This window comes from Botryllus schlosseri, chromosome 9 (genome assembly GCF_051294905.1).
Source record: "Botryllus schlosseri isolate E-star chromosome 9, Bs_hap1, whole genome shotgun sequence".
NCBI lineage: Eukaryota > Metazoa > Chordata > Ascidiacea > Stolidobranchia > Styelidae > Botryllus > Botryllus schlosseri.
The window spans coordinates 25,304,720-25,317,307 of NC_137244.1; the positions used below are offsets into that span (position 1 = coordinate 25,304,720).

At 41.0% G+C, this 12,588-nt stretch overlaps 2 protein-coding genes across 2 annotated transcripts; both read right to left on the bottom strand.

The window, feature by feature from the left end:
• Positions 1-1,727: 1,727 nt before the first annotated feature.
• On the bottom strand, positions 1,728-2,880 carry LOC145446357 (uncharacterized). The gene is made up of 2 exons (XM_080324623.1): positions 2,824-2,880; positions 1,728-2,578 (listed from the first exon to the last, which is right to left on the bottom strand). Exons 1-2 carry the CDS (start codon positions 2,863-2,865, stop codon positions 1,772-1,774), a joined length of 849 nt encoding a protein of 282 aa, XP_080180749.1. The 5' UTR covers positions 2,866-2,880; the 3' UTR covers positions 1,728-1,771.
• Positions 2,881-8,616: 5,736 nt separating this feature from the next.
• On the bottom strand, positions 8,617-11,493 carry LOC145446359 (serine/arginine-rich splicing factor 1A-like). Its single transcript, XM_080324626.1, has 4 exons — positions 11,174-11,493; positions 10,594-10,799; positions 10,356-10,528; positions 8,617-9,772 (listed from the first exon to the last, which is right to left on the bottom strand). The coding sequence occupies exons 1-4, from the start codon at positions 11,335-11,337 to the stop codon at positions 9,542-9,544; spliced, it is 774 nt and encodes a 257-aa protein (XP_080180752.1). The 5' UTR covers positions 11,338-11,493; the 3' UTR covers positions 8,617-9,541.
• Positions 11,494-12,588: the final 1,095 nt, after the last annotated feature.

Sequence of the window (12,588 nt, forward strand, 5' to 3'; positions counted from 1 at the left end):
GAACAGTTTGCTGTGGTTTGCATTGACGAAATGACCATAAAAGGCAGGATAGTTTTGGTGTATTCATGTATAGAAGGGAATTTATTCTAATTTTATCTCTATAGAGGATCTTGTGTTTCAGTCAAGAAATGGAAAAGTTATTGGTTTTGTAGATTATGACAGTGATGATCTTAATTGCTTGTCTTCATCATCATCCAAGGTTGCGACTCACATGCTCGCTGTTTATATCCGAGGTAAAGTGCTCCTAAAACTTTTACAATTCTTTTACTATCTCGTTCTTATTTAACACAGGAGTTACAAATAAAAAACTGGACGGTGTAGTTGCATTCTACCCAACGAGCGGTGCTTCGTCAGAAGATCTATTCATGGTCCTTTGCCATTTGCTAGTGGAAATTCCTTATCAAACGGGTGTAACCATTGTTGGTGTAGTGTGTAAGATTTATAATTGATATCATGTCATAGTTACTTTAACATGTACATGTACATGCTGGTCATCTACAAACGCCATAAATTATGCAATTCGTAGCTTTTTTCACAACTGCACTATTTCAGTTGATGGTCTTGCGGCAAATCGTGCAGTATTGAAGTTGCTGTGCAACGTTGAGGAAAATGGAGAAACTCAGTATAGGATGACGAACCCAGTGGAACCTACACGGTGAGAGCCGTGTGTTCAATGTCATAATTGACAGAGAGTTGTTGATAATAATACATTATTTTTCAGGTTCATTTACTTTGTTCCAGATCCTCCACATCTTTTAAAAACGGCACGAAACAATTTACTTAATCCCAAGAAATGCATGTGGAACAATGGACACATTACAATGCAGCCAATCAAAGATTTAGTGAGGGTAGACTAGTGCATTATAATATTTTGTAGGATATGTTTATCCTATATGTTCATGCAGAAGGATATTGCGCGTGGCGACTTGAGATTTTACCCACAGCTGACAGAATCGCATATATCACCAACTCCGTGGGAGAAAATGAATGTTCGTCTAGCTGCGCAAACTCTTTCCTTCACATTAGGTAACTATAATATGACTTTTATGAAACATAACAAATTCAATTTTATAATCTGAGGAGCACGCTGTGAATTAACTGATCATTCTGAGCACCAAGATTGAATACATCAGAAATTTTGCTATTTCCTATAGGCTTATGGTGGAACTGTACCCAATTTCTTTTAGGTTCTGCATTGAGTGAGGCATCACCTGCATTGTCGAAGTTTCTCTTTACTATGGACAAGTGGTTTGATTCAATGAATGCTGGATTCCAAGGATCCAAATTCAAACCACAGCGCCGGCCATATTATTCAGTTAACGATGACCGTTTGATTTGGCTTGAACAAGAATTCCTAACTTACCTAAATGATTGGCGGGTTCAGGCTGAAACAAGACCCCTAATGGGTGATGTGAATCGATCCTTAATGATGCTGAGCACTGCGACTGAACAAGGTTTACAAACTGCCACTAAATCCATGATTGCCATTGTAAGAGAGTGTTTGAGGATGGGGGCTGATTATGTACTGCCCCGCAGAGTCAACCAAGACCCGCTCGAATCTTATTTCGGTCATCAGAGACAGCAATGTGCACGAACAGACGCACCTTCTGTGGCACTATTTAGTGCCAATGCCCGATCAGCTGAGGTGTTGCGTGGGGCTTATTGATTTGAGTTCAAGTTTACAATAAATTCAACAGAGAAGAAATTGTTATTTTATTGTAAAGAGAGTTACGAGATGTCGAAACAGGCACTTGAAACTTATTAATGAAATTCATTCTTTGAGCTTTTTTCGTATAGCTGCAGATCGCCTTTTATTTAATTTGGCCTGATTGTGTGCAGCTAATAAATGTTTGAAGTGCATGTGTGCGCGTGCACGCACAAATCTTCTGATGAGTAATATCAGCACATCATTCCACGTCACATTGCTGGAAGTACTTAACGCATTGATGACTGCTTGCTCGTCCATGGATTTACTATTAATTTGTTTGCGGACTTCCACTTCTGCCGCAATCACAATTGTCATAAATGCATCACTGGGCACGATCAAAAATCCACGGTTCACTTTTTCATATTCCGGGCAAAGGGAACCAGATTGAGATATCTGCGAAGATACCCACTTTGCATCTTCACCGGAGAACTTCTTAAGTCCCCACTTTAACAGCGCTCCGGATATATACTGCAACACCTTTCTGTCATCGTCCGTAAGTGTCGAGTTGTTTGAAGCAGATCTCTGCCCCATTGGTGTTCGTAAACGTATTACTTGGGGAATGACTGCAGTCAGCATTCTCTTGATATCAATTTCCGTAGGGTCATGGTCGTGTACGGAATAAGTTTTGCGTAACAGCTCAGAATAAATTTTGAGCATATTCTGTTTCGTCCCGCGGATTTTAAAAATGTCACCAGTCATAGTTTCCCGGAGACCACTCGATATTTCCAGTTTTGACTCTGCTATGGCCTGTTCTATGATGTCTTTTACTAGTGGAAGAAGTTCATCGGTACCAGAACCAAATAATATTTCCACGCAGAACGGTCCCGGACTTTCGATCAATTCCCCCGGAACAGAAATTTCATCATCCATCTGATAAATATAATATCAAGGTCAATGGAATTTCAATTGATAAAGCCTGCAACTGTAACTTATTCACATCGTATAGGCCAAGGACGGTGTTTGATTTGAAAGACACTTTCCTATATTTAAATTGTTACAGTATCGCGTGCTTTGAAATGTAAATTAGTAAATGAGCTCAACAAGTTTTCAAAATGATCACAAAACTGCTAATAGCCGCACTGCAGCAAGGGAATGAGATGATATGGGATACTCACGTCGTCAAAAATCTCCAGCAATTCAGCTTCGCTCAAATCCATCTTCAACAATTCACTTACTAGCTTCTGTAAGGACAGTTATGAAAATAAATGATAAATTCCATTGATTTTAAATGAATAATCATTTTAATGCTGCTGCAATACAACGCGACTTGTCTCCGCTCACGCGCTCAGTGGCGTCACAGTCATACGAAGATTGTCGGCGATTGTCTGTCGGCACCCCATTGTGTGAAACAATGACGATTTCTGACTTCGACGTCGATTTTGGGTGGGTTTCAGTTCCCGGGCCGGATTTCAACTTATATATTTAGAATCAGTGCGAAATCTGCTTTTGATTGATACCAGTTTTATTCACTTTTGCGCTCTGGTCCCATCTGTATGATTACCGAGAAACACACTACAGCAGGTTGAAAAGCAGCATCTGTTATCTCACCACTGGGGGCAGTGCGAAACACAACATCGCATACCGAGTTTCCATGCCAGCTACGCTGTAAATTGCTATGATAAAATCACACAAGGATGTTGAGCAATAGTGGATCGATATTTCATGGATTGCCAGAGAACATGTTCTGTGAATCCGGCCGCACTCATGGCATGCAGGTTGCAGGCGCTACACATCTGTCAAAAGTGGGGAACATCATCATCAATAATAATAGAAGATATTCAGGTTCGTCTCACCATGAATACACTATAGAATGTAAACGTTTACATTCTATAAATACACTAATGACTAAGCTATTGTCAATTGAAGTTCTGCACTTCCGAGCGTCTCTACTATTGTAATTATATATTATCAATCTAAGACACTACTATATTGCGATTTAATCGTAGTGAAGCTCATATATCCGCTGCTGATGTTGTTGTCGTTCCGATTCACATTTATGTGCAAATTGTGCACTGTGCAGATTGCGCAATGCACATCGAATGAAAATTCGGAAAGAAGCCATAGAAATGTGAAAGGACCATGTTTCAGCAAGTACAGGCGCGCTGCAAATGAGCGAAGCCAAGTCCGTAATCTCAGGATACAGGCTGAGGTTGTCGGTGAAAACCGTCCCATGCAGACGCGGACAGGTTTTTTCTGTTATCCACTCAGGGTTAGTGTTTTTTAGAGAGAGAGAGAGAGAGATCAGATTTATTTTCGCCGGCACCATCGAGGTGCTTTGACGATGGAGATGCGATACGACCTTTAAGCAAGGTCATCTAGTCTGCACCACCGTATTTTTCTCCTCCACGTTATCCATGTATGCTGAGCGCCTAGCTGGATAGCCGCGGATACCAGTTTTAGAGTCTTTGGTCTGACCCGGCCGGGGATTGAACCCACGACCTACCGATCGAGAAGCTGGACGCATAACCATTACACTGTCTCGCTCGAAGGCATGTTTCGCCAGGTTATCGCTCCGGTCTGTCGGGCGTTCTACTCTAAAGTGCACTGGTGTTGCGGCTACTTAACAACACCGCCGTTTCGTGATTGGCTGGGCTACGACATGCTGCGGAAGTACTTGACCCCAGGTTTAGTCTATTCTAGTCGTACTAGAGCAGTGGTTCTCAACATTTTTGTCTTCGCGGACCCCCGGCTTTACTTGAAATTTAGCTCTGTTATCGTGTAAACCTCGTCAGTTCTGTGCAAATATAGCGAAATAACCTTTCTTGAAAATAACCACATACTATTTATATAGAAATGAGAAAGGCTCTTATTATTCCAAAGCCAATGTCGCAGTTTCATTTCTTGGAATACGCGGCCGTGTCTTCAAAATATACGCGCCGTCGGTCTGATATGAACGAGTGCCGAAAATCCAGTTCCACAAAGATTGGTGGTGCCGAATGGCGATGCAATAATAACGCCGTTGGTCCGCATTTATAAGATACTAATTTACCTCACTTTTAGCAGTTTCTGGCAGTGTTGGGATCAAGTCACTACCTTCGAGTCACGAGTCATCTCGAGTCATCGCACATTTTGACTCGAGTCAAGTCAAGTCAATCGATTTTCAAAGGTGACTCGAGTCAAGTCAAGTCAGTCGTTTTTTGGAGGTGACTCGAGTCAAGTCAAGTCAAGTCAAGTCAAGTCACGAGTCAAGTCACAATTCAAGTCAAATTGAATTTTCGAAGTATGAGTGATCATTCAAATTCATTATATTTTACTAGCTGTGTTAAAGAGATCAATTGGTCATTGATCTTGAATCACATAACGAATATAAAGTTAAATATACATGCAAAAATGCGCTGTATCGCTCACGCAACACGTAAAACTGCTAATAAAATACGTAAGTTTGTTTGTTTTGGGGTATTCATGGTGTTTGTCGACTACTATGGTCATTTACACCAGGCCGATATTCTTTTTATTTTCCGTAATTGCCGACTTATGGCACGCCCCACCTCTTTTTGTAAGACACCGCTGACGTAAGTAACTCTATAGAGCTATATAGCTACATCAGGAGTGTCAAACATACGACCCGCCAAATGACTTCATTCGGCCCGCGAAGAAATTCTGAGTATATGTTGAAAATTGCGTGATTTTATCCAACACATTTCTCGAATTTGTAGTAAGAAATACTACTAATAAATATTCCTTCAAGATAGCAAATTTCGAGTATGTTCATAGGCCACATTATAACAAACCGACAGCGGAGTTGTGATTGTAGTTATCGTCAGGAGAAAATCGCTGACATTAACACCCAATTCTGAGAATGCGAAAAAGTGCATATATTGAGTTAAGAGTTAGTAATATTTTGGAATCATTTGACTGGTGCGGCCCGCGAGTGATCTGTATATTTGAATTCGACCCGCGACGTCAGTTGAGTTTGACAACTCTTAGCTACATGCTACATTCTCTTATTATCAGCCAAAATAGAGGATCGAGTACGAAGCCTCGAGAAGACGAACGAAAGTGATATCGTACAATACACAGAGGTGGTCAAAGTAGTCAAGAAAGCTACTCAAGTAGAAGTAGAAGTAGCGACGAAAAAATCTACTCAAGTACGAGTAGAAGTACTTCTTCCATAAGCAACCTAAAACTACTTGAAATAGAAGTAGAATTGACTGACTTTAAAAGTACTCAAGTAAGTAAGTAGTCGTGAAAACGATCCTAATTTGTTCACATTGACTTTATAAAGGTGCAAATTGAGCTATGCGAAAGGTGACGAGCTTGATTCACATTGATGCATACCAGCAGGTGTCCAATTTTCGATAACATAAGCATTCGTCCACATCATGGGATAAAAATGATAGGATTGATATGGAAATGCGATACTTATCCTGTTTTCTCGAACAGCACGTTTTAGAAAATAGCATGGTATGGCGCCATCCCCCATATTATAAGGTCCGTAGTTTAGTCGAAGAGCAATACGGAGAAGTTGTATAGGATACGGTGTAAACACTTTGCGCAATTAGTAAACGTTAATAAAAAATATGGTGGACCGTAAAAATGCCATATTGTGTAGCTTTATTTCCGGAAATTAAAGGCATTACTACACTTGCTTTTATACTTCAACATGTATGTTATCCATACAAAAGAACTGATATTTATTGTAACTCAAAGTATATGATACTTGGAATTGAAAATGCAACATAAATGCTAGTTCTAAAAGTGGAACAGGTTTTTCATGCATTTAGTCCAGAAAGTTTCAAAGGTGGTGTGTGCTGAAACAGCTCTAAAACTAACAAAAATGTCAGAGTCCACTTTTCCAGGTTAGGAAGCGCCATGGACATGCTAGATTACGATATGACAAGTAAATGCTAGATTGCGAAACATCAGTTTCAAACGTTATGATGAGCCATATATACTGCGATGAATTATTTCGTATAGGCGAAGGGCGACAATGTGGTGTGGACTCAGGGATATCCAGATATCTAGTTCTAGATATCCCTGTGTGAACGGAATCACGTCAACCCGCTACCTAAATTATATTCATAGATACTTTCGGGAAATCATACTGGCAACGACCATACCACTGCGCGCGAAGCGCGACGAAAATTCTGTTCTTCAATCAACTTTTATGAAAATTAAATGTTGGTACATCGTGAAAACAGCCCCGAAATTCCTCAGGCTATCTTCCTGATTGGAAGATTGAACTACTTCTACTTGACAAATTGAAAATAGCGAAAAGTAAGTAAGTAGATCACAAAATATTATGAAGTAGAAGTAGGAGTAGCAAAGATCAGATCTACTTGAATAAGTACCAGAAGTAGAGGAAAACTACTTGAGTACTTCGAAAAAGTAGAAGTACTTCGTTATTGACCACCTCTGACAATACACCAGCCATCTATACACATCCGTGAGGATATAAATGCATAAAATATATTTGTTAGATTTAAATCATATAAGAGGGTTGGTAAAGGTGAGCGCCGTGCAATGTAAGGACAGAGCCGTCCAATAAACAGTGCTACGTTGCTGTTAAATTAATCTGCTACTATGACAACGCAAGCTTTGATCATTTCGTATGCGGTCAGTGTATTTGTGATGTAACAATGTAGTATTAGTGAAACGTACAATCAGTGAATGACTGGTTGCTCTCAAAAGTTACAACGGCGTGTCGTGAATAATCCGAACATGCACAAAATACATTGATTTAGTCGACACCGTTTACTTGATGACTCGAAATTGACTCGTAAATTTTGCTCCGAGTCACGAGTCAATCCACATTTTTGAAGCGCCGAGTCAAGTCAAGTCAAGTCATTTTTGCAAAGTGACTCGAGTCAAGTCAAGTCATTCGAAAAAGTTGACTCGAGTCTGACTCGAGTCAAGTCATGACTCGAGTCATCCCAACACTGGTTTCTGGTCGAATTTTTAAGTACCAGGACCAATAGACGAAATCCCAATGGGGTGGTTACTTGACTGTTCTTCGAAATTACAATGAAATGTCGGTCTTGACCGTCTGAGTCGCGAGCCATATGACTTGGTTCGAGTCCAATCAATCAGGTTTATTAATATTTTCATCGTTTCAAAACATCACAAGACTGCGATACCATGAAAAGATAGGAAGGTGTCGAAACAACTTGGAGTAGCCACTAAGATCAGACACCCACCTTAGCCTAGGCGAAGTAAATAAGAGGCATGCACATTGAATGACAAGTATAATGCAGAGAATATAAGACGCAAGCGACAATATGAGGTGGCATGCGGCGGAGGGCGAGGTCGATGTTAGGTCGTGGTCCGGTAATCCCGAAGACTATGGCTAGTATTGATTTAGAAGAAATTGCTTGTATTTCTTCTAGTCCTTCCAGTCGAGTCATCTCCGTATTTCGAGAAAATGAATCGAGTCATTACAAACATGCTATATCGTCCAGCCGATCTTTCTAGCAGCTCATCCTGAAGCTATTCTGGGACAGTGGTTATATGTATATCACAGAATATTGATTTCTGCAAACGAAATTCTTCCGAACCCCCAACTAAACATCTGTGACAGCAATATGTTCGTATCAGAAAGCTATTGGCAATCAAAATATTTCATCCCGGACGGCCATTCTGTTAGTCCTGAAGTTTTACCAGTTATCAAGCGAAAGTGCTTCGTAATATCTCAAAAAAATAAAAATTGAAGGTTATAAAATCAAGCTATTTCGTAAATCCGGAGGGTTCGCGGACCTCGGCTGTACTAGAGGCTGATGCTGCGCACATGGAACGACTGCATGATCCATTGAAAGGAAGCGGGTGTCATCAATCAGCCGCGTAGCTGCGGGATCGCGTATCACCCTGCCTAGCATTACAACCAATCTATACATAATCTCCTTCATTGCGGACACAATCGTAATGACTCAAGTGCTCGACCTAACCCAACTCTACATTCATCACCCCACGCATTAAAAATCGCCAAAATCATTTATTCGGATGGGAACAATACACAAATATTCGCCGGGGGGGACAATCCTACCACTTACTAAGCCAGGATACCTGCCGAAATGAATCCAAACGTATATCCTAGCTTTTCCACTCCTCCCACGCAAAACCGCGCATTATCCAAAGATCCATTCCTTCCTAGAGACCACTCAACAAAACACTCCTGCAATACTTCATATCCTTCCATGTACGGGGAGGGGGGACGCATATACAAGAGATAATTCGGATCCCGAAGTCTCAGCAGTATTCCTACTTCAACCTACTGAGTACGATCCTCCAGAAGAGGCAGTAATTACGATCCAAAAGATCTGTCAATTTAAAGGAATGAATTAGCATGCTAGCGATTCACACAGGTCCGACAACATGCTTCGACAAAAACTAGCCGACACAATTTAAAAGTTGGGGTGTTTCACAATTACAGTAAAATGATTGCAATTACCACTTTTCATTCCACAGTAGCCAATTACTGATCCAGCGATTCATGAATTCCAAACGTCCATAAAACACATCCGGAAAAGACGAATATCCCAGCGCGTTCGCAATCCTACATTAAGTAAAGAGAAGTATCCAAGATCCAAAATTCGGTCCACAGATTTCTGGCGATCCTATCTCTAGGCCAGTCCAGGCTTTCTGGATAAATTGAAAATCTGTTACAAATTTACGCACGACACAACAGGGCGAATGTGATAAATGCCACTATCAACACATAAATTTAAATGACACAAGCCAAATGTGATCTATGCCGCGAGTGGAGCAATAATTTACACGACACAAGCCAAATATGATGTATGCCACAAGAAACACATTTTCAAATGCCAATCAGAGGCCTGTATACCCAATAGTGATAGGTAATGTTTTGTCTTTATATCTGTATCAAACAACGGCACTTTATCGCGATCTAGATCGAGATCTACGCGGGGAGTATGAAGACGAACGTCTACGGCGTGGGGATCTGGAATAAGACCTATGCCGCGGACTATAAGAAGGCGAAGACCGCCCGCCGCGGCCGCCTCTCCGGCCTCTACTGTTGGAACGGGATCTTGAGCGAGATCTTGAACGCGAGCGTGAACGCGACGAGCAGTTCGGGTCTATCTTCACCCTGATGTACGTGACTTCACCCTGAGAAATGATATACATCGGTCAGCAAAAGGAATACTATCAATACAAAACGGAGCTCTAGCGTGTTTTCTTGTCCTTAACAACTTGAACATCACCAATCTGTGTTCCGCATGAACGTGCCAAAATGTATGGCATTAATAATTGGATTAGGAGTCTAGGTATCGTAAAATTGTCGTTGGGGTCAGGGTTAGGGTTTTGAAGCATGAGCTTTACAAACTATCAGTCTAGTTCCAGTTAATTGACGATAAACGAACTACTGTCAAGTGTTGTTTCAGTAGAGCATCTGAAAAAAATTCAGTTGTCTCACAACTAGAGAACACATCCCTACGTTTTGCATAATATAACATGTGAGCAGCGATGATTTTCGAAGTTGAAGTAATTTCAAGAAAAAATGATTTGAAAAAATGAAACATAGCGTGAGCACAGGACACCGATTCCATACAGGGAACACATGACATAGTTTTGCATATCCCAACTGTAAACCAATTAGAAATGCCATAAATTTCGACATGTTGATGCGGAACCTCGATTAGTGATATCTTATCGACGACAAGAAATAGTCCCGGAAACAGTTCATGCTCACCTCGTGAGATTTGAATTTGGTGTCGTGTAGATGTTTCACAGCAAAATGCATATCTTCTTTATTCACAAACTCCACTATTCCAGTCCCATCTCGGAACACGTCAGAGTAGCAAACGTCTCCCGCTTCTCTCATGTGATCCTTGATATCTTGCCAGCTTCCAGTTGGTGGGAGTCCTTTATAAATATCAAAATATTAATTCAACAAAACTATCAAGACATAGTAAACAGAATTTTCATACCGGAAACAACAACCCTGTAATTCGTTCTCTTCGATGGTGGGCCGCCTCTGCCGCGTCCTGGTTCATACCTACCACCGCCACCACCCATGTAGCCGCCGCCACCACCTCCACGCATGCTCGGACCATTTCCTCTGGGATATTCGACACGTAACGTGTACCCGTCCAGATTATATCCATTCCTTCCACGAATTGCATCATCAGCATCCCTTCAGAATCAAATATTAGTTTCATAGCAATTTAATAATGAATTAATTAACAGTGAAATATAATATTTGAATCTTTTTGGCCGATACTCGTCAGGCTCAGTGGCGATCAGTATTAATCAGTTAAGAATCAAACTTACAGTGTGTATCAACAATCCAATCAATACTATACACAGTACACTGTTCATGTTGAATGAAACAATATGTCATGGCAATCTACAAGGCCGTCAAATGTACAATTATTACGCTCTTCAATTCATGTCCTCACAGAAGCAATCACTATCAATATCACGCTTATAATTACTACAATGCGAAATGCTCTGAAACACTTCTGTAATGCTAGAACTATACCATTTCCAGCATCAGCAAAGGCTCACCTTGGATCTTCGAATTCTATGAAGGCAAACGGAGGTCCTTTGCGGGTCTTCAAATCTACGAACCTAATAGGTCCATATTTGAAAAATATATCTTCGATGTCCTTTACTCTAACATCGGGAGGTAGATTTCCGGCATAAACTCGACATTCTCGTTCTCGGCTCATATTCGCACTATGATTAGGTAGTTAGCACCGACTGATATCTGGAGTAGTTGAGGAATATACGATGAAACTATTTATCGAAAATCCCACGTCAGCCTAAGCTACAAGTGGCAAAGAACCGCTTTTTACAAATACAACCACCAGCCGGCCGTCGCTTTTGCCTCCACGGTTCACCTTTGTCGGATGACTCGGATCGGAGAAACTTCTTCGCCCTACCCACGTGACCAGGTGTCGTCATTTCCCGCAAAGCTAGACCTCTAGTGATGTACATTGGCGGTTCTAATCGAGATTGATACTGGGATCATAGCAATTTACACAGCGTACGCCGCCAATTGCTATGGTGGGGTATCACAGTTCATTTCGGCCGTATTTCATTTTTCCAAGCTTTATTAACAATCAGCGATGAAATTCAATAAGCACCCGATTTCGTCAATGTTTGAAAGATTGCTGACCAACATAATGGCAAACAACGTAGCTACTCCAACCATAGCCTTTGTAAATGCCATGCTCCAACCTCGTCCTGCTCGACATCGCTGCAATCAGGCCCGCGCTTTCCACGTAGTATTTAGAGCGGTAGTTACCGACTCAGGCAAGGCAAGTTTTCTTTGGGCTATGGTTATTGGTCCCTTTGAAATATTTTGATAAACAACCATGACAGAAAAAAAATGGAGCTTATACTAAAACTTGATTTTCTCAAAATTTGAAAAATGGACATAAAGGTACTTGGATTCCACAGCGACAATTTAGGGAACTGATTTCTGAAACAACGTATTCAGCACCCTCACGGTCCCGGTAAAAAGGCGAAAGAGCCACTTGGGGGTTAGAAACCCCATGTTGTAAACCACTGATACACAGCACCCCTTCAATAATAGTCGGCACTCAAGGTTACTGGACCACAATCTGACATATCGACCTCGCCCACCGACAGATGCAGCATTCATTTTCGTCGCTTACTTTTATGTTATCCTTTCTGCACCCCTTATTTACATGCTGTAGGGAGGTCAAGTAGTATGGTCTGATTAAAAGAGTACTATAAGTCGTTTCGGCACCCTCCTATCTTTCCATTATATCGCAATCTTGTGGTGTATTAATTTGATAAAAAATTCAATAAAATGATCATCTTAACTGTGCAATCTTTAAGATGCAACTGGAAAAAATAATGCGTTGCTTCTCAAAGTGGTCTTTTTCAAACTCGAGACAGGTGTTTGTGTTGCGTATTGCACTTGATACATTTATGCTATGAAAAACAGACTA